Here is a 26092-nt window from a genome sequence, read left to right as displayed (position 1 = left end):
TACTCAATTAAGGTAATCTTGCAATGAAGTTAAACAGAAGCTTTGACATGGCCTGAGAACTCCAAAAAGCTTCCCAAAGTTCATCCAGGTTTCTTGGGAGAAATGGGAGTTGGAGGGAGGATAAGACAGAAGACTAATTGATTAATTTATTCAGACTTAATTGATCCTTTAAACCATCCTTGGTTTATCAGAAATTCACTTTCTTGCTAAAGAAGACAAGAATCCTCACCACCTATTTTTGTAGTAGGTTTACATACTCTCTCTCTCTCTCTCTCTCTTCTCCCCTCCCCACTGGGCACTGGTGGCTCACATTTATAATCCTAGCTTCTTAGGAAGGTGAGAATTACAGTTCTGAGGGTTATGGTTCAAAGCCAGCTGAGACTGGAAAATCCATGAGATTTTTCTAATTAACCACCAAAAAGCCAGAAGTGGATTTGTGGCTCAAGTAGTAGAGCACTAGTTTCGAGCAAAAAAACTCAAGGACACCATCCAGGCCCTGAGTTCATGCCCCACCAGCGCACGTGCCTATGCATGTGTACACATACATGTACAACACTTACATTTGAATTCTGTATCCAAAGTAATTTTGACTGAGGTTTATGAACCCATCAAATCTCTACCTGATTTTTTTTTTTAGCAAAAAAAAAAAACAACTATGCAGAGCTGAGTGCTAATGGCTCACGCCTATAATCCTAGCTACCCCTGAGGCTGAGATCAAAGGATCACAGTTCAAAGCCAGCCCAGGCAGGTAAGTCTGTGACACTCTTATCTCCAATTTACCACCAGAAAACCAGAAGAGGAGCTGTGGTTCAAAGTGGTAGAGCACTAACTTTGAGCACAAAGAAACTCAGGGACAGGACCCTGGCCCTGAGTTCAAGCCCCACAACTGACAAAAAAATAAACATAAAACTATGCAGAGTAAGGAATACCTATAAAAGTTTAGTTAAATAAGTCAAGGATTCAAAAATTAGTCAAAAACCTAGAAAGGAAAACTCTTAGAGTACAGAATAAAGTCATAAGCTTTGTATAGTCCCAGTGCACCTCCAAGATAAATGTAGCTCACTAAAACCAAAAGTAGCTACTGCTGAACTCAAAGAGAATACACAGACATAGCACCCAGCACCCAACGTCACTCACGTTATTAAACGAGACTTTGCCTTCTTAGGTGATTCTAATATTTCATTAACATGATTACCAGTGGAAGAACAAAAGTCGCTGCTTGTTAAAGTTGTGGTTGGCTTAAAGGGATCCATGGATTCATCAAAGTTATCTGGGTCAAAGTGGTAGGAGCCCTTAGAGGACAGAGGTGGGGATTTCTGCAGAATGGAGTGGCTCCCAAAGGGATTAAAGTTGGGGTGATCCCATTGAGTTGGTTCTCTCTTCGGGGATGCTTGGGAAAAGGGTGTGTCTCTGGTTGTTGGCTCTACAGTCTGTTCTACCCCTACTAGCTTACTGATGCCATCTTTTTGTATCTTGGGCATCAGTTTGTTTCCTGGTTTCTTGCCAGGTTTCTTTGGAAGGGCTTTCCTGGCCTCTCCATTTTCTACTTCTATGAAATCAAACTGGAGTTTGAGAGGTGAACTCTTTGACTCTTCCTGCAGGTCAACTCCTGAGTCATTGGTGTCACTACTCAGAGTGCCAGAAGCTTCTTTCCAGTCAGGAGGAGATTTCTGGTTCTTGGTACCACCCAGCACAGGTGTGTTCTCATCAGATTCATCTGATTGGAACTGGGAGGATGACTTGGGAATAGGTATGCCTTCCCTGGAAGTTTCTGTTTCTGAAAACTCTCCTCCAGTTGCTTTCTTCCGCAGGGAGACAGGCTTAGGCTTTCTTAGTTTGCTTCTACTGGTTACAGGCTCTAGACAGGAGCTGCTGACCTTTAGATCCATTTCTGTAGAAGCTTCAAGTGTAACCCCCATGTTGCCTTCTGTCATTGCCTTGTCTTGGATGACTTCTGGTGGGATGGAAGGCAAAACCTCCCCTGAGACTTCAGTTACACAGCCATAGGCTGCTTTTGTTCCAAGAGATGCTGGGATATCTTTGGAATTCTTGGTTCCTATCGAATATGGCCTCACTACTGAGATTTTGCTAGTATCGTGTTCAGGTTCTTCTTTGCCATCCTGGACTGGATGAGTATCAGTGGCCAGCTGTGGTACCTCATTTTCCGGAGGTTTAGAACAAGTTTCAGATGAACATTTTTCAATCACTTCTGCTACCAGCTGTTCCTCAGCTTCTTGTGATTCTAAAACAGAAAAATAAAAAGCCATCTATCAAAGGATCATCATACTTCATACTATCTAAATTCACCTAGATAAACAGCAAACTCTTTTTGAATTAAGCCGCTTTAAAGCTCAGCAAGGATGACAGTAGAGCCTAAAAGGGCATTATATCCCAAAATGAATTTTACTATTCCAAACTGTGTATGTACATTGTAACAATTATGCCAATAGCACAGCTGTTCTGAAAAAGGCTAAGTAAATTGAAGCTTAATTGCAATGCATTAACATTCCTTAGGCTAAACTAGGCTGAGGAATCTTCAGACACCATCAGCTTAGTTGTAGGGATGCAATGAGCACCGAGACAGTTCCCAGACCCAGCCTGTCAGTTCCAGGGTTCGAATTTTACACAATAAACAAATGAGAATTAAGTAAGTCAATTGTTACAAAAATAAATGAAAACCACCAAGACCAGCTCGGTATCACCTCACAGTGTATCTTAGAACTAAAAGAACCAAATTTGGAAAATAGGTAAAGAAATGCCTTTAAAAGCTGTACACAGTAGCATATATCTATAACCCCAGCATTCAGATAGACACAAGAGGATTATCTTACTTTAGCCTAGATTACATAGCAAAAATCTGATCATTTTCACACAGATTTAGGTATATGTTAGTTTTCATTGTACTGCTTTGAAAGTCTTCATAAAAAATATATATAAACTTGATTACATACAAACTGTGTGTGTGTGTGTGTGCCCATGCATGCTGTTACTGGGGCTTGAACTCAGGGCCTGCCTGGCACTATTCCTTTAGCTTATTCACTTAAGACTAGTGTCCAAACATTTGGGCCACACCACCACTTCCAGCTTTTTTGCTCATTAACTAGAGATAAGAATCTCATGGACTTTTATGCCCAGGCTGGTCTCAAACCACCACTCTCAGATCTCAGCCTCCTGAGAAGCTAGGATTACAGGTATGAGCCACCAGTGCATGGCTACATACAAAATTTTAAGAAGAATATTTTTAAACATACACAATTTCACTTAGGTATGCTGATAACCATATGTTTGAAATGTTGTAAAAGAATACTTGCATACTATTATTTGTGCTAATAAGGGAAAGAGAAAACAAACAAGAAAACAAACCATTAAAAAACATAGAGGTTCTAGGTGCCAGTGGCTCATGATTGTAATCCTAGCTACTCAGGAGGCTGAAATCTGAAGATTGTGGTTCAAAGCCAGCCTAAGTAGGAAACTCTATGAGACTCTGATCTCCAATTAACCACAAAAAGCCAGAGGTGGAGCTATGGCTAGCCTTGAGCAAAGCTCAAAGACAGCACCTAGGCACAAAAGAAGGTACTGGGAACATATAAAGATGTCATAATGAAACCCATTATTTTGTTAAAATTAAAGTAGCAAGAGTTATTTTGGGCTAGGTATACTGTGTAGTGTGTAGTAGTACATGCCCTTAATTTTAAAAAAGCTATAATAGCTAAGATTTTTTTAAATGATACTTTAAGCATTTCAGTGTTACATTTTCCATCAAACAGATTTACACTCATGAGGATTTACTTCATGTACTTTCCTAAATTTTAAATAATAAAATTAAGAAATTAGATCAGTTTTTAGCAGTTGTTGGCAATTCAATTTTTGGGGGTGGGAGGTGGGGGGATCCGGTCTTGGGGCCTGAACTCTGGGCCTGGGCACTGTCCCTCAGCTCTTCAGCTCAAGGCTAGCACTCTACCACTTGAGCCACAGCGCCACTTCCGGCTTTTTTTCTTTTTGCTTATGTGGTGCTGAACAATCGAACCCCGGGCCTCATGCATGCAAGGCAAGGCTCTACCACTGAGCCACCTTCCCAGCCCCAGCAATTCAATTTTGCAACGTGAATTTCCCTGTGCTCCTTTTAGACTTCTGGAACAGTTTGATTAAAGCATTATCTCAGCTACTAAGCTGAACTGTTCAAAAATTTATCATGTGACTACTGATCTGCATATATAAAGGTACTTTAGCGTCTGTACAATTTTTTGTCTAAGAGAAATGTTCCACTATTAAAAGATTGGAAAATGCTGGGTGCCAGTGGCTCACGCCTGTAATCTTAGCTACTCAGGAGACTGAGATCTGAGGATCATGGTTTGAAGTCATTCTGGGCAGGAAAGTCCATGAGACTCTTATCTCCAATTAATCACAGAAAAAGCTAGAAGTGGCACTCTCGCTCAAGTGGTAGAGTACTAACTTTGAGGAAAAGGAACTCAGGGTCAGTGCCCAGACCCAGATTTCAAGTCCCAGGACGTGCCAAAAAAAAAAAGACTGGAAAATGACAGCTAAAGGAGAAAGCAGATCTGTTATGGTGATAGGGAACAAATGTTAAGACCTATATTCTAGAAACTTTAACATGTAGCTTCCCCCGCCGCCACCCCCCCCCCCCCTCCCCGCTGCCAGTACTAGGGTTTAAACTCAGGGCCTGGGCACTGTCTCTTGAGATTTTGTGCTCAAGGCTAGTGTTCTACCACTTGAGACATGGCTCCACTTCTGGCTTTTTGGGGGTAGCTAATTGGAGATAAGAGTCTCATGGGCTTTCCTGCTTGGGATGGCTTCAAATTGTGATCCTCAGATCTCAGCCTCAAGTAGTTAGGATTACAAGCATGAGCCACTGGTGTCGTTACATGCAGCATTTTAAAAAGAACTCCAGCCACTCTTACACCATATGCAAGCCCACTGCAGACAACAGATCTTGACAAACCTATTCCAAAGGCTGTTATTTTAAGTTTTTAACCTTGTGCCACTAAGAGCAAGAGGCATGGGATGATGGGAGAGCAGCAGTCCCCCTTTCTATATTCTGACAAGCAAGAAATGGTCCTGCCCAATCAGAAATTTATTTTGGGGTTGGAGGCATGGATCAGTTGGTAGAATGAGCATTTTGTTCATTAGTAGCCAATGAGCAAAAGCTTAAGTTACTGAGTTCGAGTCCACGTCTTGAATCAAATATAATGATTTTATGTTAACAAGATAAGTTATGGAACATATTCAATAAAGGCATGTGTTCCTTATCCTGACAGTCTACTCAATAAAGTTTTTGAATCATTATATTATAAATCAAACCATACACAGAAAGAACTATTTACCTAAATAATGGTGAATTTTGTAAAATAAGAATAATTTAAAAGACTAGTTTAAATGGAATTCTATGCCTCCATTAGAAAGAATGACATTGCCCCATTTGTTAGGAAATGGAAAGACTTGGAAAAAATTATATTAAGTAAGCCAGGCCCAAAGAAACATAGGTACCACGGTTTCCCTTATTTGCAATATCTAGTATATGTATGAGTCAAGCAGAAAAGGTCAGATAAGGTGATGTTAGGGAAATGAACCATAAGCTATGTATTCAAATGTATTTTTTCTTTCATGCGATTGTTTCTAACACATTTATAAGATGATTTCTTTGTTGCTTTGTATGTCCCTCCCCCACAGTATAACCCTGCTTTCACTGTATTTGATGTCGGTATAATTTGTGGAGGGGAAGGGGAAAAACAAATCGATTAAATAGGGATACAGGTGGACCCATTGCAACAATGAGATGTACAAGTCGTTATGTCGAAAAGGAACTTTACAACTTTGGTGGGGGGGGGGGGGAGGGGAGGATTGGGTGGGGGGGGCGGGGGGAGGCTGGGGAGGGATGGGAAGGGGAAACAAAGGAGGAGGCTACAATGCTTCATAAGAAATGTACTCATTATCTTGCCCATGTAATTGTAACCTCTCTGTACAGTATTTTCACAATAAAAAAATAAAAGACTAGTTTAATTTTTATGTATATGATTTACTTAATATATTTAAATTAAAATATCATAAAGCAATTATCATAAATTTATTAGCCTAGACTAAGTGTTATGCCAAGAACTACCATGACCCTCCTGGGCCTAGGCGCTGTCCCTAAGATTTTATTTTTTTTGGGGGGTCCGGTCGTGGGGCCTGAACTCTGGACCTGGGCTCTGTCCCTCAGCTCTTCAGCTCAAGGCTAGCACTCTACCGCTTGAGCCACAGCACTACTTCGGCTTTTTTCTTTATGCTTATGTGGTGCTGAGGAATTGAACCCAGGACCTCAGGAATGCAAGGCAAGCGCTCTACCACTGAGCCACCTTCCCAGCCCCATCCCTAAGATTCTTTGCTCAAGGTTAGCACTCTACCACTTTGAGCCACAGTACCACTTCTGGTTTTCTGATGGTTAATTGGAAATAAGAGTCTCATGAACTGCCCAGGCTGGCTTTGAATCATGATCCTCACTCTCAGTCTCCAGAGTAGCTAGAATTACAGGTGTGAGCCATCAGTGCCTGGCTTCCACTTAAATTTTTGGTACATTTTTTTTCTTGGTCGTGGGGCTTGAACTCTTTTGCTCAAGGCTAGAGCTCTACCACTTTGAGCCACAGCTCTACTTCTGCTCTTTGATAGTTAACTGGATGTAAGTCTCACCAACTTTCCTGCCTAATCTGGCTCAAACCTCAATCCTAGCTAGGATTATAGGTACATAGGTGATTTTTAGATGTCTATAAATTCAACATAACCCGCTGGTGTAACTGAGCTCAAAGCAAATACAGTCTTAGACAGTAGTTAGAGATAAATAAAAGTACCATGAAAGAAATGTGGGCATGTTAGTATGATTCTGTAGTCCCAGCTTATCCAGGAGACTGTAAGGTCAGTTTGGGCAACACAAATAAGACACTGTCTTAAAAACAAAACAAACGTTAAAAAGGGAAGAAAATTATAAAAGTTATCAGAATCAAGACAGAGTTTTCTGTGTAAACCTTAAAAAAATAAGTAAGCAAAGCTATGAAGATTGGTTTTTATGAATAATTGCCTGACAGCAGCAGCAACTATCACACACAAAAAATATCAGACCACAAGCTTGCAGAGGCTACCACATTAATTATAAAACAAAAATAAACAAAAAAGGGTGGGATGGAGTCAATAGGGAAAGAGTATACAAAAAGAAGAGAAGAGGAGGAAAATGCAGTGAAGAATTCAATGTACATCCTCCCAAATTAAAAAGACTGAGGGAAGGAGTGGGTGGGAAAAGAATGGGTGAAAATGTTGAAAGGGGTGAATGAATCAAGATGCATTATATTCATAAACTGCTTTGTTAAATGACAACTCCTTTGTACAACTACTTAAGGATAATTTAAAAAAAAAAAAAATCAGGGCTGCAAATGTGGCTTAGTGGTAAGAGTGCTTGCCTAGCATGCATGAAGCCCTGGGTTCCATTCCTCAGTACCCCATAAAAAGAAAAAGCTGGAAATTGTGTTGTGGCTCTAGAGGAAAAGAGCTAGCCCTAAGCAAAAGAAGCTCAGAGACAGCCAGGCACCTGTGGCTCACATCTGTAATCGTAGCTATTCAGGAGGCTGAGATCTGAGGATCGAAGTTCAAAGTCAGCCCTGGCAGGAAAGTCCATGAAACTCTTATCTCCAATATCACCAGAACACTGGAAGTGGTGCTGTGGCTCAAGTGGTAGAGTGCTGAAGAGCTCAGGGAAACAAACAGCTTAAGAGCTGAGGGATAGTGCCCAGGCCCAGAGTTCAAGCCCCATGACCGACAAAAAAAAAAAAGAAGAAGCAGCTCAGAGACAGTGCTCAGGCTCTGAGTTCAAGCCACTGGATGGGCAAAATTCTCTGTCTCTGTCTCTTTCTCTGAACAAAACCCTCACTTCTATAAGGACAGCACCTAGTGATTGGTTTTACTATGCACCTGTTCTGCCTTTTTTTTTTTTTAAGTGATGAGGACTGAATCCTTGGACCTTGCTCGTACAAAGTAAATATTATTCTACTGACTTACATCCCCTAGACATGAAGACATTCTTATACTCTCATTATTAATTATATGATCAAAGACTACTATCTTAAAATACCTAATATATGCCGGGTGCTGGTGGCTCATGCCTGTAATCCTAGCTGAGATCTAAGGATCAAGGTTCAAAGTCAGCCCAGACACAAAAGTCTGTGAGACTCTTATCTCCAATAAATCACTCAGAAAACCAGAAAACCGGAAGTGGCGGCGCTGTGGCTCAAGTGATAGGGCGCTAGCTTTGAGCTGAAGAGCTGAGGGACAGCACCGAGGCCCAGAGTTCAAGCCCCATGACTGACAAAAACAAAAAAACAAAAACCTAATATATAATCTTCCTCAAAATTTTGTCCTTTAAAACTTCCTATTGCTTCAATCTCCTAGCTTACTAGTGGCATTTGCTATTCCCATTGCAATGTTCTATTATTCTCAACGTAAATACTATTCTTTAGAGAATCTCTCTGATTTTTTAAAATTTAGATCAACAACACTGAGGACAGCAAAGTTGAGGAAAATACACTAAGGGCTTTATGAGCTGGTAAATGTGCTACTTACTATGAATGCATCTAGATCATTTGTTAATCTAGATGATAGCTTTACCCACTAAGCAAATCAAAGTCTGTGCAACCCCAGAGCTTAGTTCCTAAACTGTATATGTTAGATCACTTCCTGACAGCTAGAATACAGTAGTCATCCCTTTACCATGGCGGGGTTAATTCCCAAGACCCCAGTAGACGAGTGCAACCATGGAGATAGTACCAAGCCCTATTACTTTTCCTTCCTAAGCATTCACCACCTAATGCGACTGTTATGTTTGCAACTTCAGTCAGTATTTTTTCTCTCATTTGCCCTATCACTTAAGCACTTAAAGCCTCTCTTTGCCATATCCAATGCCAGCATCACTACTCTTAGGCCTTGGAGCCATTATAAAGTAAAATAAAGATTATAGCAACTCAAGAACTGTGATGCATCTGAGAAGATCTAATAACCCAGATGATAATTCAGTGACTCTAGGACAGCTAATAGAGATGATTCACAACCTTGGACTGGGATGGTTTGAGATTTCTTTAAACTACTGGGAAAGGTGCATTCTTTAAAGTCCTGTTTATTTATAACATTTTCTATTTAATATTTCTGAACCATTGACTAGAGATAAGTAAAACTGGAAAGCAAAACCACTACTAAAGGGTAGGGCTCTGAATTCAGCTAAAGACTGAATTCCTTATCTTAAAAAATTTTTTCACAAAAAAATGAATGCACTAAAATAAGGGAACTTCAAAACAGTTCTGTCTGTAAACAACTAATCAAAGATATTTAGCCTAGAAAACTAGTAAACAACAGAGAGTCTCTGAATATTTTAGGACTGACTGGAATAAAGGGATTAAAATTACTGTCACATCAAAGGATAAAATTAGAATTATAGCTGGGCACCAGTGGCTCACACCTGTAATCCTAGCTACTCAGGAGGCTGAGATCTGAGGATCACAGTTCAAAGCCAGCCCAGGCAGGAAAGCTGTGAGACTCTTATCGCCAATAAATGACTAGAAAACCAGAAGTGGGGCTGTAACTCATGAGGTAGAGCGCTCGCCTTGAGCTGAAGACTGAGGGACAGTGCTCAGGCCCAGAGTTCAAGCCCACAGCCGACCAAAAAAAAAAAAAAAGGAAAAAGAAAAAGAAAAAAATAGAATTGTATGGTCAAATATTAAAAGAGAAGAACTGGATATTGGTGACTCAAGTCTGTAATCCTAGCTACTCAGGAGGCTGAAATCATTTGCCCTATCACTTAAGAATTTAAGCCCTCTTTGCCACATTCAATTGCCAGCATAACTACTCAAGTAAAGCCTTAGAGCCATTATGAGGTAAAATAAAGATTACTGCAACTCAAGATCTGTGGATCATGGCTCAAGGCCAGCCAGGACAGACAAATCCAAGAGACTCTTATCTCCAATTAATCAGCAAAAAGCCAGAACTGGAGGCATTGCTCAAGTGGTAAAGTTCCAGTTATGACTGGAAAAAGCTAGGTGAAGAAAGAAAACCCAGAGTTCAAGGCCCAGTCTCAGCACATGCACACACACACACACACACACACACACACACACACACACACACACACACATAATATATATATATATATATATGATACATATATATGTATATATATGTACATCTATCTATCCACACATTTATAGTACATATGTATATATATATTTATATGTAATATACAATATATTGTATTATTATATGTTAAATTATGATCTGTTATACTATATCTGTTATAAGTAATATATAGCGCATATTATACATTATAAATATATTATAAATAAATAATAAGTATATATAATAAATAGTGTATATTAGTATATCTATACATATATGTATAATATAAAAAGGAAAAGCAGATTCCTACTTATAAGAAAAAAATTAACAAAACCAATAAAGACTGCAGTAGCTGAGGCTGGGAAGGTGGCTCAGTAGTAGAGTGTTTGCCTTGCATGCATCAATTCCTTAACACCACATAAGCAGAAAAAGCTGGAAATGGTGCTGTGGCTCAAGTGATAGAGTGCTAGCCTTGAGCTGAAGAGCTGAGGGACAGAGCCCAGGCCCAGAGTTCAGGCCCCAAAACACACACACACACACACACACACACACACACACACACACACACACACACACACACACACACACACACACACACACACACTGCAATAGCTGTAGAAAAGCCAGTTATCAACTTCTTGGGAGGAATTAAACAGTGGTTTCTATACCAAGGGCAGTCCCCAAAACACACACACACACACACACACACACACACACACACACACACACACACTGCAATAGCTGTAGAAAAGCCAGTTATCAACTTCTTGGGAGGAATTAAACAGTGGTTTCTATACCAAGGGCAGTCCCCAAAACACACACACACACACACACACACACACACACACACACACACACACACACACACACACACACACTGCAATAGCTGTAGAAAAGCCAGTTATCAACTTCTTGGGAGGAATTAAACAGTGGTTTCTATACCAAGGGCAGTTCATGCCCCTGAGGCCTTTTAGAATGAATTCCTTCCTACTTGCATAAAGAGCCATGCCTCAGTTAACAGAGAATATGTGCACTGGTGGTCAAAGGAAATGAGCAACAGTACTAACTAAAAATCTGAGGACTTTTTTACAAGTCACAGTTCAGCATTCTGGGCCTCAGTTTTCTCACTGATAAAAAAGTCTGAAATAAAAAGGTCCTTCAGGGTTCTTTACTTTTATAGCCTCAAGAATCCAATTTAAGAAATAGATAGTAATTAAATAGTGAGTCGCTTTACATTCTAACCTTATAGGCATGCTTTCTGTATGGTGCATCCACCTACTTCATTTCAGATTCACTAGGTCATTCAACAAATACATGAACATTGTTTATACACTGGGCTCTATGCTAGGCCCTAGGGATAAAATAGCAAGCAAAACAGAGAAGGTCTCTTTCTAATGAGGAAGAGAGGCATTGACTAAATAATTAATGAATGTGAGAGGAAAGAAACTACGAAAATAGAAAGGCATCAGGCTCGCAGAGTACTGCAAGACTTGTCAAGAATCTGGTTTTATCCTTATAGCAATAGAAAAAAAATCACTGAGTTTTAAGCAGTAAGTCATGGACAAAGAGTTGGAAGGAGTCAAAATGGAATAAATAAAACTGCATTATTCTTCAGGCTTTCAAGGAGGGTGGTTCTAATAAATGGAAGTTTTATATTTGAGAGAGTAAATAAAGAGATAAGATTGGTAAGGCTTAATGATGGCTGGATATGAGACTAAATTTGAAGGAGTGTTGACGGTAACCGTTACGTTTTTAGTTTTTGAAATCAGAACAGGGTAGCACCATTCAATGACACTCACAAAACATTAACAAAAGTTCTTGGGAGCTCTAAGAGAATAGGACCATGAGTTTGGCCCTGGACATGCTGACAGTTCTTTGAGGATTCTGAAGTGGATATGCTGAGAGGCAATTTGGTCTGGGAATAATATTTGGCCTAACTGAAGCTAGGGCAGTAGATGTGACAAAGGGGGAGAGCAGGGAGGAAACAACAACAACAAAAGCCACAGTAAAAATAGTGGAGCTGTGGCTCAAAGTAGTAGAGTGCTAGCCCTGAGCAGAAAAGTTCAAGGATAGTGCCCAGGCCCTGAGTTCAAGACTCCATGATCGGGAAAGAGGGAGAGAGAGAGAGAAAGAGGGGGGGAGGGGGGCACAATGGCTACTACATAATGACAAGTGATCTCCATTCCATATCTTGATCTTTGAACCTTAACATAATTTAAATCCAAATTTTTTAAAATGAAGTCATCCTTCTGACTCAGCTTCTAAAGTAGCTGGGATTACAGGTGTCCATCACCACCTTATTTGGCAGACTTCTAGTTCTGCATAATATTGGAAAATGATCATGATTTCTATAGTTTGGAGGGTGTGGTATAAGCTAAGAGATTGATTGCTTAGCATGCACAAGGCTCTGGGTTCTACAGCCCCAGCATTGCCAAGGGAGGGAAGGAAGAAAGAAAAGTTTTTTTTTTTTAAGTTATTAATTTTGGTGCTGGGAATGTGACTTAATAGTAGAGTGCTTGCCTAGAATGCATGAGCCCTGAGTTCTATTCCTCAGTACCAAATAAACAGAAAAGGCCAGAAGTGGCACTGTGGCTCAAGTAGTTCAGCGCTAGCCTTGAACAAAAGCAGCTAAGGGACAGTGCGTGCTGAGTTCAAGCTCCAGGGCTGGCTAAATAAACAAAGTTACTAATTTCTTTTCCATTTTTCTGTTCCTTGTCATTGACTCTTAAATATTTACCATCATCCCTCCCTCATAGGACCCTTGGGCCTCTATCCCTGTCTTCTGCTTGAGAAAACTTCAGGGTAAAGGCAAGGCAGGACAGGGAGAGTAGTAGAGTGTAACCACTCACTGTTAGGGCGAAGTTTCTTCCTACAATTCTCATCTACTTTCTAGAGTTTTTTTTCCCCCTATTCCCCAGACTCCTTTACCATCAATCTTATACCTTTGAAAGAAAGGAATCTACCTTTTACTTCTCTCCTAGCCTTTTACTTCGGCCCTAATCTTCCCCAGGAGAAACAGGGCAGAGTATTCCTGCTCACCTACCCAGTCCTTTGAGATCCTCTCTCTCTGCCTATCTCCATCAAATGCTTTTGCCAAGCCAAGAGCCTAACACTCCAGAAAGAAAGGGTACCTCTAAGTGACAGGGATTGAAGAAGGAAGACTGGTAAAGAAAGACCTAAAAAAAGTACCTATCTCAGTAAGATGGAAGTTCTCGTCCCAGGCCTGCCCCAGCATCTGTCCTGAGACACTCAATGGATTACTAAGGAAAGACTATCCCCTCACTGCCAAACATCTTCAATCCGCACCCTGGTGGACCAAAGGAGTCTCACTCCTACATGTTGCTAGTCCCATTATCTATGTTCCCTCATCCAGCAGTCAAGTGGCGGGGGATGCAGAGATTTCTCCAATGTTTGAGTGGGTGTCATCAAAGCCATATTGGCTACATCATAAAATATGTTGGCCTGCCATGGAGAAATGACAAAGGAAAACAAACATCCTTCCTCTGGCTTCAATCCTCAGCTCAAGCAGGCGCTGAAGGAATCCTGCCAAAAAGGCACCCTTCCCCAGTCATTTTATGGCTAACCCAGGGCAATAGCAGGTAAATAAAACTTGCCTAGTTACTGTAGACCTCACTTCAGTCTAGTGTCTTGTCACCAATAAAAGGTCCTAACAGGTGGAAGAATGTATAGAAGATTATTACTTGTTCAATTAAATCAGTTTGGGAAACTGTGAGAATATAAAGCAAGAAAAAAATAAGCCACATAATGTAAAAAGGAATGTTTGGATAAGATTTTATTTGCATTTGCACCATCAATCAGCAAATGTCCCAGAACCAGCTGACCCACATACCTAGCTCTGTCTACATCAGCAACTTGTACTGTCACACCACAAGTAACTTTCAGGCAAGCATTAAAACATCAGTTCCCATCCTCCACCAATTCAGAGATCTAGGTCCAAGCTGCCTGTTCTTGCTTTGAATCTAAAGGCACTATTATGTAACTTGCCTACCTTTACATGCTAGTTCATTTATACAAAAACCCTTCTTCCAGAAGACTGAATGTCTCTTTCCCTAGAATCGGATTCTGACAAGCACAGCATTGCTGGGGGGCTTAGTGAACACAGCTAGTTAGAGCAGGAGATGAATTTAAAGCTCACACAGGAGATCTAAAAATAGAATGCTGTTTCCACTTCTGCCACATTAATAAAACTCTTCCTTTCAATAAGCAGTCTTCTCTAAATCTAAAAGATGGTGTGAATTGCCCACTACTCTTCAGCAGATGCTTTTGACACTTACTCAAGATAAAAACTATTCTCACTGTGATATAGAGTTCTTCCCTCCATGTTAAAATATTTTTAAAAGAAAGGGCATGGATGCAAAAATTTTAAGGATTGAGATAAACATATTAACATTCTAGATTCTATGTTGAAAATATTCTAGGTTAAAATACAAGTTTACGGCTGGGAATGTGGCTTAATGATAGAGCTTGCCTAGCATGCATGAAGCCCTGGGTTCAATTCCTCAGTACTACATAAACAGAAAAACCCAGAAGTGGCACTGTGGCTCAAGTGGTAAGAGTACTAGCCTTGAGCATAGAGATGATCAGGGACAGTGCCAGGCCCCAGGTTCAAGCCCCAGGACTGGCAAAAAAAAAAAAAATACAACTTTATAAAAAGCGATTTTTCCCCCTTCAGTACTAGGGCTTGAGTTCAAAGACTATGCTCTTTTTAATTTTTTTTTTATTGTTTTTAAGTAGTTGTACAAAGAGGTTTCCATTCTACATGTCAGTTTATGAGTACAATGCACTCTTGATCAGTGTCACTCATTTAATCTTTCTGGCTTTTGTTTCTTTTAATCTAGTTTAACTATATTCTTTCTTATGACAGAATTTTTTCATGAAGTGAGAGATATGACCTCCTACTACTTCTACAGATAAATGCTCTACAACTCTAAAAACATAATGGAAAAATAAATTGCTCTCCTTGTTTTCCGGTGTGAACATCACAGACAGGATTCTGATTAGCCTTGTGTCAGACGCCCATACCTTGGCCAGCCATAAGCATAGGATTCCAAGATTATTCAGCCTGTTATAGGGGAGTGGTTTGCTTCCACAAGAAGGTAGCACAGATACCATCATTTAAATACTAATGTATGGTTAGAAGCTAAAAGCTCCCTCCAAAGACTTATGTGTTACAGGCTTGGTTTTCAGTTGATGGGCTTTTGGGAACTTACAGGATCCTTAGGTTTCTAACCTAATCAATGGATGATCACTTGATACATCCATAATATATGGCATAATTGAGAGTAGTAGGAAGATCTTTCTGGCTTTCTGATCAAGGTTGGAACAATACCACTTAAGCCACATCTCCACTTCTAGCATTTTACTGGTTAATTGCAGATTAATTTTCATTTGTCCTGAATTTGTCTGCCTAGGTTGGCTTCAATCCAAAATCCTCAGATTTCAGTCTCCTGAGCAGCTAGGATTACAGGCATGACTATTAGTGCCTTCTTGAAACATTAAGAGAAAATGTCATCACAAAATAATTTTGAAATTCAGAAAAATACAGTCAATTGCTAAGCATGAAAACCTACTTTGTATACTCTATGTACATTATGTACAAATTTACATAACTTGAGGGTATGAATAGAAGAGGGAAATGGGAGAGAACGATAGAAAGGGCGATAAAGATCAGGATACAATGTACTCATAACGACTTCTAGAACCACACCTCTTTGTATAGCTACAATAATAAATACGATTTTCTACTAAAAATAAAAATTTTAAAAATTTGTTTAAAAAAAATCTATGTTGGCTACTTTTGTATGTATAATTTCATTTAAGAATAGATAAAAAGCTGGGCTGGGAAGGTGGCTCAGTGGTAGAGCGCTTGCCTTGCATGCCTGAGGCCCTGGGTTCAATTCCTCAGCACCACATAAGCAAAAAGAAAAAAGCTGGAAGTGGCGCTGTGGCTCAAGTGGTAGTAGAGTGCTAGCCTTGGGCTGAAGAGCTGAGGGACAGCGCCCAGAATTCAGGCCCCACAACCGGACCCCCCCAAAAAAAGAATAGATAAAAAGCCATCACTTGCAAACTTATTCTAACAGAATAAATTTGAGATTTTCCTCCCAGATTTTAGCTTTGTAGTAACATAGTACCTTTCAGTTCCCTTCAAATCAGTCCATTCCATCACTCCTTAGTTGCAGACAATCCTCTTTAAGGGTTTCTAAATACCTAGCATGACAATCAAAAAAGCAGCCAAGCTAGGCAGCAGTGGCTCACGCCTATAATCCTAGCTACTCAGGAGGCTGAGATCTGAGGATCATGGTTTACAGCCAGCCCGGGAAAGAAACTCCATGAGACTCTCACCTCCAATTAACTACCAGGAAACCAGAAGTGGCACTGTGGCTAAATGGTAGAGCACTGGCCTTGAGCTGAAGAGCTCAGAGACAGCACCCAGACCCAGAGTTCAAGCCCTATGACCGACCTCCCTACCACCCCCCCCAAAAAAAAAACCAGCCAAATACTGAACAACCCCTTGTATCTCACATCATACACAATGTATGTCTTTCTGATCTTAAAATCCATAAATGATATCTCACATCCAAATAGGTTCAGGATAGGGGCTGGCCACCAAAAAGATCATGCACAAACATGAGTAGAAGGTAGGAATTTCAGCATCTCACCTCGTCCCTGAAACAGACAACAGTGGAGTCCATAGGATGACACAGGTCATTCTAGTGAGTTAACATGTCTAAGTAGGTTGTTATGGGAACTCCCAAATTTATGATAGCAGTATAATTAGCCTAAAGACGGCGTCTTAGGACTGACAATTGAAATGAGGATAGTTTTATGAGACTGTGCCCTTAAGCCTCTGGTCTGACATTAACTTACGGTGTGGGGATAGGAATAGGACTGATTTCTCAAGACACCCAGTTCACTGATGCTACAAAATCAGAGAAGTGCTGCAGAAAAGATAACACATAATCAAGACAACATTGAGATTCCACCTCACTCCAGACAGAATGGCTACAATCAAGAAATCTAGTAACAACAGATGCTGGAGGGGATGTGGCCAAAAAGGAATCCTACTGCATTGTTGGTAGGAGTGTGTAAACTTGTTCAACCACTTTGGAAAGCAGTATGGAGGTTTTCCAAAAGACTCCACATAGAGTTCCCCTATGACCCAGCAATCCCACTTTTGAGCATTTAGCCAAACGATCACAAACAAGGTCATACTAAAGCTACCAGCACAACTATGTTTAAGATATAGAACCAACCCAGATGCCCCTCAGTAGATGAATGGATAAAAAAATGTGGTATGTATATACAATGGAATTCTATGCCTTCATCAGAAAGAATGATACCATCCCATTTGTTAGGAAATGGAAAGACTTGGAAAAAATTATATTAAGTGAAGTAAGCCAGACCCCATGGTTTCCGTTATTTGCAATAACTAATATATATCTAGGACAAGCAGAAAAGGTCAAAAGCTATGTATATATGACCATATAAGATGATGCTAAATGAAATGAACCCCAAGATAGGGACAAAAGTGATTTCATCTTTCTTGCTGTTGTTTTTAATGTATTTATAATGTGCCATGTGATTTTTTTGGTTTTCTTTTGTATGTTCATCCCCCATGGTATAACCCCTGTTTACATTGTATTTGATTATGGTGCCCTGCATCTTGTATATACATTTTTCTTATTTGGGGAGGGGAAAGGAAATAACAAAATGCTGAAATAAGGATACCGGTTGACCCATTTTAACAATGAGATGTACAAGACACTATGCTGAAAATGAACTTTACAACTGGGTGGGGGAGGGAGAAGTTGGGGAGGTGGGGAGGGAAGGGATAGTAGAGGAAAAACAAAGGAGGAGGTAACAATGCTCGACAGGAAATGTACTCAATTACCTTACTCAGGTAACAGTAACCCCTCTATACAGTATTTTTACAATAAAATATACATATATATATATGGAAGAATTAAAAAAAGAAAGGATAACACATACCCTACAAGCCAAAGATTGACTCCAGATAAGTTGAAAAACGTATTGATTTGCAAGAATTGGCCTCCTCATGATTAAAAAAAAAAAAAAGCAGCTTGCTGCATGATCACCAACTAAATGATCTTCACAAGGGGCACCAGGCAAACTCCTATGCCACCAGACTCTACAAAATTTCCAACCGTGGTATCCACAGACCTTCCAGGAAAAAAGAAATTCCCACAGCCACTGTTAACTTCCTTATTACTAGGGGTCAGAATCCAGTTCAATACAGAGTTGGCTGGGTAAAGGGGGTAAAATACCAGCACCAGGGAGTCTGAGATGGGAGGATCACAAGTTTGAGAGCAAACCAGGTACTGATGTCTCATACCTGTAATCCTAGCTACTCAAGAGGTTGAGATCTTACAACTTTGGTGGGGGAGGGGGGGAGGATTGGGTGGGGAGATGGGGGGGGAAGGCTGGGAAGGGATGGGAAGGGGAAACAAAGGAGGAGGCTACAATGCTTGATAAGAAATGTACTCGCTATCTTGCCCATTTAATTGTACCCCTCTGTACAGTATTTTCACAATAAAAAAAGGGGGAGGGGGGAAGAGGTTGAGATCTGATGACCACAATTCAAAGCCAGTCTGGGCAAAAAAAAAAAAAAAAAGTCCAAAAATTCTATCTCAACTAACCAGCAAAAAAGCTGAACTAGCACCAGTGGCTCACAACTGTAATCCTAGCTACTGAGGAGGCTGACATCTGAGGATCGTGGTTCAAAGCCTTGCCCAGGCAAGAGTCTATGAGACTTTTTTTTCTTTTTTGGTGGGTCATGGGGCTTGAACTCTGGGCCTGGGCACTGTCCCTGAGCTCTTCAGCTCAAGGCTAGCACTCTAGCACTTGAGCTACAACACCTCCAGTTTTCTGGTGTTTATTGGAGATTAGAGTCTCATGAACTTTCTTGACCAGGCTGTCTTTGAACTGCGATCCTCAGATCTCGGCTTCTGGAGTAGCTGGGATTACAGCATGAACCACCAGTGCCTGGCTCTGTGAGACTCTCATCTCCAATAAACCACCAGAAAACTGGAAGTGGTGCTGTGGCTCAAGTGGTAGAGTACTAGCTTTGAGCTGAAGAGCTGAGACAGTGCTCAGGCCCAGAATTCAAGCCCCATGACCAACAAAAATTTAAAACGCTGGATAAGAGATATGGTTCAAGTTACAGAGTACCAACTGTGAGCAGAAGGCTGAATGACAGTGTGAGTCCCTGAGTTCAAGCCTCAGTACCAGCACCAAAAAGAAACAGGCCTATTGGACTAAAAAATAGAGACAGAAATATAGATATTATGGTATAACAATATTAGAAATCATGTTGAAGTAGTTGATATGAAGAGATACCCATGCATTTGAAGAAAAGATTTCTCTAAGACACTGGGACGACAACCTTGTGCTTTCTTCTAGAACAAGATACTCATACATCTTTTATTGTGAAATGATTTTTATGTAATAAACCTTACATAAACATGAAATATAAATATGTATGCATGTAAGCATGTATAATGCTCTCTCTACAAACCTATAGTATTTAATTTGTAAACTAGACACACTAAAAGGTTAATAATAGTAACAATAACTAGCAACCAAATAGTATAATTTTAACAATATGCATCTGGATGTTCATATCCGTGGATTATACATTTTTTTGCAAAGCCAAAATATTCACCTACGTGGTAAATAAGGGATGAGTGGGGTTGGGCAATTGGGGGAGAATGATGAAAGGGGTGGCTTGAACAAGACACAATGTATGTATAAACTGACATATCAAATTGAAACCCTTCGTGCAACTACTTAAAGATAATTTGTTTTTTTAATTCACCAGTCAGGGACTGATGGCTCATGCCTATAACCCTAGCTACTCAGGAGGCTGAGATCTGAAGATCATGGTTTGAAACCAGCCTGGGCAGGAAAGTCTGTGAGATTCTTATCTCTACTAAACCACCAAAAAAGCCAGAAGCGGAGCTGTGGCTCACATGGTAACGCACTAATCTTGAGCAAAAGAAGCTCAAGTATAGTGCCCAGAGTTCAAGCCCCAGGAATGGCACAAAAATAAAAGATAAAATAAAAATATTCACCAAAAAAGACACATTTATACTGAAACTTACAGATTTTTCTTTTCTTTTCTTTTTTTTGGCCAGTCCTAGGGCTTGAACTCAGGGCCTGAGCACTGCTCCTGAGCTTCTTTTTGCTCAAGGCTAGCTCTCTACCACTTGAGCCGCAATGTCACTTCTGGCTTTTTCTGCTTATGTGGTGCCAAGGAATCAAACCCAGGGCTTTGTACATGCTAAGCAAGAACTCTACCACTACAGTCACATTCCCACCTCCACATACAAATTTTTCTTGTCATCATTCCCTAAACAGTATAATGTAACAACAGACAAAGCATTTATATTATCTTAGGTATCCTATAGTTCAGAGTCAAATTTAAGGTACCCAGGAAGAAGTGTATAGTTTATATACAAATATTCTCTCTCTATATATATATGTAAAGGACATGAGCATCATAGTCCTGTGATCAATCCCTTATGGTACTAAGGGTTTACTATTCTCTAATAAAAGATTGTGATTACTCTGCTTCTCCCTGTCTCTGTTTCTGTCTCTGTCTCTGTCTCTCTCAAAATACTTTCATAGGAATCTCAATTACAGATGTACTGTCCTGGTTCATCTGTACAGAAACCTGGTACAGAAACCTTATTTAATGGCCCTAAAGTACAAGCAGTGATGCTGATAATTTGGATATGCCAGAGACAGGCCTTGAAAGGGCTTTAAATGAAAAGATGAAAGTTCTTAAGACTTATGAGGGAAGAAAGAAAAGTATATGCTGAGATCGCTAAGATTTACAATAAGAATGAATCTTCTATTCATGAAATTGTTGAGGAAAAGGAAATTTGGGCTAATTTTGCTACCCAGTGAACACCTGATGGCTGTTACCAGGAGTAAGGGCATAACTATAGTAGACATATAGATACCTAAACAGTTATTCATATTAAGCCAATTCTCCCATCCTGAGGCATAAAATCTTCCTTTTTAAGTATAAAAACCTTTTCATGCCCCAAACCTATCTCCTACTAATATTCTGTCTTCCATTTCTTTCCAGGACACTCATTCTGAACCCAATCAACCACATCTCTTCTCCACGCAATGTCAATGGGCAGAATTTGTAGAGCCTAGGGTAAAGGTCAACCATGCTAGAGAACCCTAATCATCCCAAAGTCATTTTCATTACTCTGATTTCTCTTTATTCATGAGATGAACCTGAAAACTCAACGGGATCAGAGCAAAGAAAGAAGGGTCCCAGGATGGAAGTTCAATGCAGATGGTATGACAAGTTAACTATATTGCTCTCTGTTGTCACACCCACCGAAGGGTAGGTATCTGTCAGGATGAAAGCAGAAGGCTAGGTTCTAGAAACAAATTCAAAGTGCCATGCTTATGGCCCCTTAGAAGATAAGGAATTTGTATGACTAAGGAGGCCAGGGATCTCCAAGTGACTATTCCTACTACTTCATAGTTCTGCTCTGCCCTCATTGGGAAAGATGATGCCACAGCTTCATACAATTCCTCAGATTATAATATAGATCATATCACTATAGAACAGGACCTAGTTACCAAGGCATTTGCCTAGATTACTGAGGTGACTCTCTAAGTGTAGATTTCTGCTACTGAGAGCCACATAAAAGACATGCAGAGAATGCCACAGACTTGCAAAGTCTGTCACTAACAGTGATACTTTACAACATCAGTGCATGTAATTAGTTTAAACTGGTAGCTTCATCAGAATCTCAAGCCCCAAAGAAAAATCACAGAATGTTTTCCAAAGCAATCATCCAACCTGGCCACCAGAGACCCATACAACTTGCAGCATACACTATGCACAAAGTAGTGCACAGGGCTACAAAACAGTTAAGGAGACAAAGGCCCCACTCAAAATTCCTTTGGAAACAGTCAAATGCTGAATTGTGAGGGAATATATAACCTTTTTATATGATTGCCCCTCAGACTCTACGTTTCTTACATAGAAAACTACCATAGGTGGACTTCTGATACTAAATAACCCATTTTCTTCAGCACCAGCTTCCCTTTCTTAAATGAATCGCTTCTTTTTTGAATCATATCTATTACATCATTACATAAAATGATTCTTTTTATTTAGAAACTACTATCTTTTTGGGCTGGGAAGGTGGCTCAGAGTGGAAAAGCCAAGCATGAGGTCTTTGAGTTCAAGCCCTAGTACCAGCAATCAGTCAGTCAATCAAGCTCAGATCCTACAACAAAGGATCAGAAGCAGTGCCCTGGGATTCCTAGCACAACATTCAATTGGACCTCAGACTTAAGATTTCAGAAAACACTTTAAGAAGTCTCATTTGTGCCACTTGTAGGAAGACACACTTGAAAGGAGCGATAGATCTCACCATCATATCAGTTTGGGGTTTTAAATTCCTCTTCAGGAAGCCCATATTGTACTAGATAAATAAACTCTATTTACAGAAAAGAGGTGGAAAATGACACCCTCTCTTCTATAACCAAGCATATAAAACACCTTGGAAATATGATCATTGTTCCACCCAAAAGCCTTCAATTTTTATTATATTTTGGGGGTAAGGGCTTTTTTTTTTTTTTGTTAGTTGTAGGCTTGATCTCTGGGCCTGGGCACTGTTCCTCAGCTCTTCAGCTAAGCTTAGCACTCTACCACTTGAGCCACAGTGCCACTTCCGGTTTTCTGATAGTTTATTGGAGATAAGAGTCTCACGGACTTTCATGTCCAGATTGGCTTTGAACCATGATCCTCAAATCTCAGCCTTCTGAGTAGTTAGGATTATAGTCATGAGCAAGCAGTACCCGGCCCAAAGGTCTCATTTTTTGAGACAGGGTCTTACTATGTAGTCTAGGATGGCCTCAATCCCCCTGCCTCAGCCTCCTAGGATTACAGGTATATACCACTAAACCTAGTTTGAAGGTGTCGCTTTTAATACTAATTTTTTAAAGAGAAAATTACTTTTAATTGAAAAATAAAGTAATATCTTAAGTAAGATAAACTATACTTCTTGAGAGAATTTTTTTTACAATATAGACTGTAATTTTTAAGAGAAAACACTTTTTCCTAAGTGGAATTGTGAGAACTAGGTATCAGAGTATTGACACAGTTTCCCTTTTATCCTGACTGAGCTATATATACAACTAGAATAAGGATTCTTTTTTCCCATGTAATTCTGATTGTTAATATCTGTCTTCTTCCAAGTCCTTTCTCATACTGACTTTTACTGATACAACAACCAGGCTGGAAACAACCAGGCTGCTCCCTCCAGACTCTGGGCTCCAAGGGGACCTACTCCATTTTTCCTTTTGTATCTCCCAGGCAGAAACTGGGTGGCCCTAAGGCACTGATGATCAATCAGTGCCTGTAGAGCAATATCTGACATAATAACAACTCCCTTCTCACTTGCTTATCTTTTTTATACAGGAAAATACCTACCATATCTACAGTGTAAGTGATGAAGCTGCTCCCTCTGTAGTAACAGCTGAGAGAACTAACATTTGTTCTCCATCTTAAGGCCCTCTCCGTCCACAGTCCCCATTCAGCCTGGCCCTACCCTTCCGGCCCTCCTCTCCCATGCTAAATCAAGGGCTTAGGAGGGAAATAAGTGTGATTCTGGCAGGCACCACCCCTTTTTGCTCAAGTAGTCAGATCTGAGGAGACTGTTAATAGGGTATGCATTAGCATTTAGGCAAGTGTCCAAAACTCAAGGGTGAGATTACTTTTTCAAGTTTCATGTCTCCAAGTTCCCAGTCCATTTGACTTCCCTAAAGTTGCAATACATTTTTTATATGCATGTTCTCAGCTTTCTGCTCACAATAATAAGCCTTAAGATGAAGGAGACACAATATATTGGCCAGGGATGAACACCCAACTATCGGTGAAGGCTTTTTCTTGGCATGCTGAGTAAAACACAAGCTGGGGAAGGGGCTGTGAATGTGGCTTAGTGTAGAGTGCTTGCCTAGCATGCATGAAGCCCTGGGTTTGATTCCTCAGTACCACATAAAGAGAAAAAGCCAGAAGTGGCGCTATCGCTCAAGTGGTAGAGTACTAGCATTGAGCAAAAGAAGCTCAGGGAAAGTGCCCAGGCCCTGAGTTCAAGCCCCAGGACTGGGAAAACAAAAAACAAACAAAAAAAAAAACCTAGAAGGCTGGGGAAGATTGCAGAGCTCATTTTCCAGACAATCAGTGAGCCTCAGGCCACCCAAACACATGGGGGTGGGAGAGAGACAGATACAAGGCAGAATATCCTCTAAGGTCTACCAAACACCAACACACATACATACATACACACACATACACACAGCCAATAGAACAAAGTATTTCAAATCCCCTCCATAAAAACACCAAACAAAAGACAATACCAGCTCCTAAGCTGGTCTCCTGAGTTAATCTTAAACTATTGAGAAGGCTCACTCTAAAATTCAAGACTCAGCCAGACACAGTAGGGCACACATGTAATCCCAGTTCACTGAAGGCTGAAGCAAGAGAGTCCTTAATTCAAGGCCAGTTGGGCTTAAATATACAGATCCTGTCTAAAACATTACCCACTTATAAATACCAACAAACTAGGGGTGACACTGTCCAAAAAGAAACATACTGACTACCTGGCTTATGTAACTGAAACTCCTCTGTACATCATTTCTATCAAAACAAAAGCTTAAAAAGAAAAGAAACAACAAACTAAGACTATGTAAATAAAAACTAATTTAGAAATCTACTTGATTTTAACTGAAAAACTTTTTGCTAAGGATGAAGACAACACTTCAAATATCCAAAACAACGCTCTATTTCATTAAAGAAACCCAGAGGGGGGGAAGAGGCAGTAGTTGTGGAGGTGGGAAGGAAGGGATGGTAGGGGAAAAACAGAGGAGGCAACAATGCTCAATAGGAAATTAGGAAATGTACTCATTACTTTGCTCATGTAACTGTAACCCCTCTGAACAGTATTTTTACAATTAAAAAACGTACAAAAAGAAAGAAAGAAAGAAACCTAGAGGTTGGGTGTGTATTTCAGTGTAGGAAATGCGCTTATCAGCATGCATCAGGCCCTGGTTTCAAAAAATAAACTGGGCACCAGTAGCTCACACGTAGATACTTAGGAGGCTGAGATATGAGGACTAAGTTTGAAGCCAGCCCAGGCAGGAAAGTCCATGAAGCCCTCCAATTAACCACCAGAAAACTGGAAGTGGCACTGTGGCTCAAAGTGGTAGTCTACTAGCCCTGAGCAAAAAAAGCTCAGAGACAATGGCCAGGCCCTGAGTTCAAGTTCCAGGACCGACATAAAATTACATAAATAAAAATTTTTAAAAATAACAATAAATTAAATAAAATTCAACAGAATGGAAGAAAAGTAAAGTAAAATAAAAATAGACTGAAACTCTATCCTCTGAAGGCTAAGATTCTAAGGTAAGAAGGTAGGGCCCATCAGTTAAGCAACTGTCTGCCTACCAGGAAACCAAAACCTTCTCCAGAGAAGCCAAGTCCCATAATGAGTATGTCTTCTCTAATGTATGAGGTATCTATTGGTTCTGGAACCTTCTGGATTTGCTGAAGGCTACATTTCATGTGTAGAGAGGTTCCCTATCACAGAATCAAAAGCTCCTCCCCACAGAACTTCCTTATGGCAAACTCATCCCTCAGGAAGAGCAAGGAGAGAAAGCACGTGCCATAACAGAGGAGACTCCTTTGCAAAGATCTAAAATTGTGTAACTTCAATCTGTTGCTGCCAAACAACCATAATGCTCATAACGCACCATCTCTTCAGAAATAATTACTGAAGGATTCAAAATACCAACTGCCTCTCTCAAAAAGTAGCAACCACCCACACAGCTGGGAAGTTAGTTCTAGATAAGTAAAAAGAGAAACAAATGTTTA

General features: G+C 40.2%; 1 protein-coding gene across 4 annotated transcripts in view; it reads right to left on the bottom strand.

The window, feature by feature from the left end:
- Tacc1 (transforming acidic coiled-coil containing protein 1) overlaps window positions 1-26092 on the bottom strand; it is a 73196-nt gene that overhangs the window by 34559 nt on the left and 12545 nt on the right. For 2 of the 4 annotated variants that reach the window (XM_042679489.1, XM_042679490.1), the window contains exon 3: window positions 1138-2242. The exons of the other annotated variants lie outside the window; for them this stretch is intronic. In XM_042679489.1, coding sequence (XP_042535423.1) covers window positions 1138-2242 — 1105 coding nt within the window. The remainder of the gene's footprint in view (window positions 1-1137; window positions 2243-26092) is intronic. 4 annotated transcript variants of the gene reach the window in all.

The sequence above is a fragment of the Dipodomys spectabilis genome, unplaced genomic scaffold, assembly GCF_019054845.1.
Source record: "Dipodomys spectabilis isolate Male_0828 unplaced genomic scaffold, ASM1905484v1 ptg000052l, whole genome shotgun sequence".
Classification (NCBI taxonomy): Eukaryota; Metazoa; Chordata; class Mammalia; order Rodentia; family Heteromyidae; genus Dipodomys; species Dipodomys spectabilis.
This window is presented reverse-complemented; position numbering and strand designations above follow the sequence as displayed.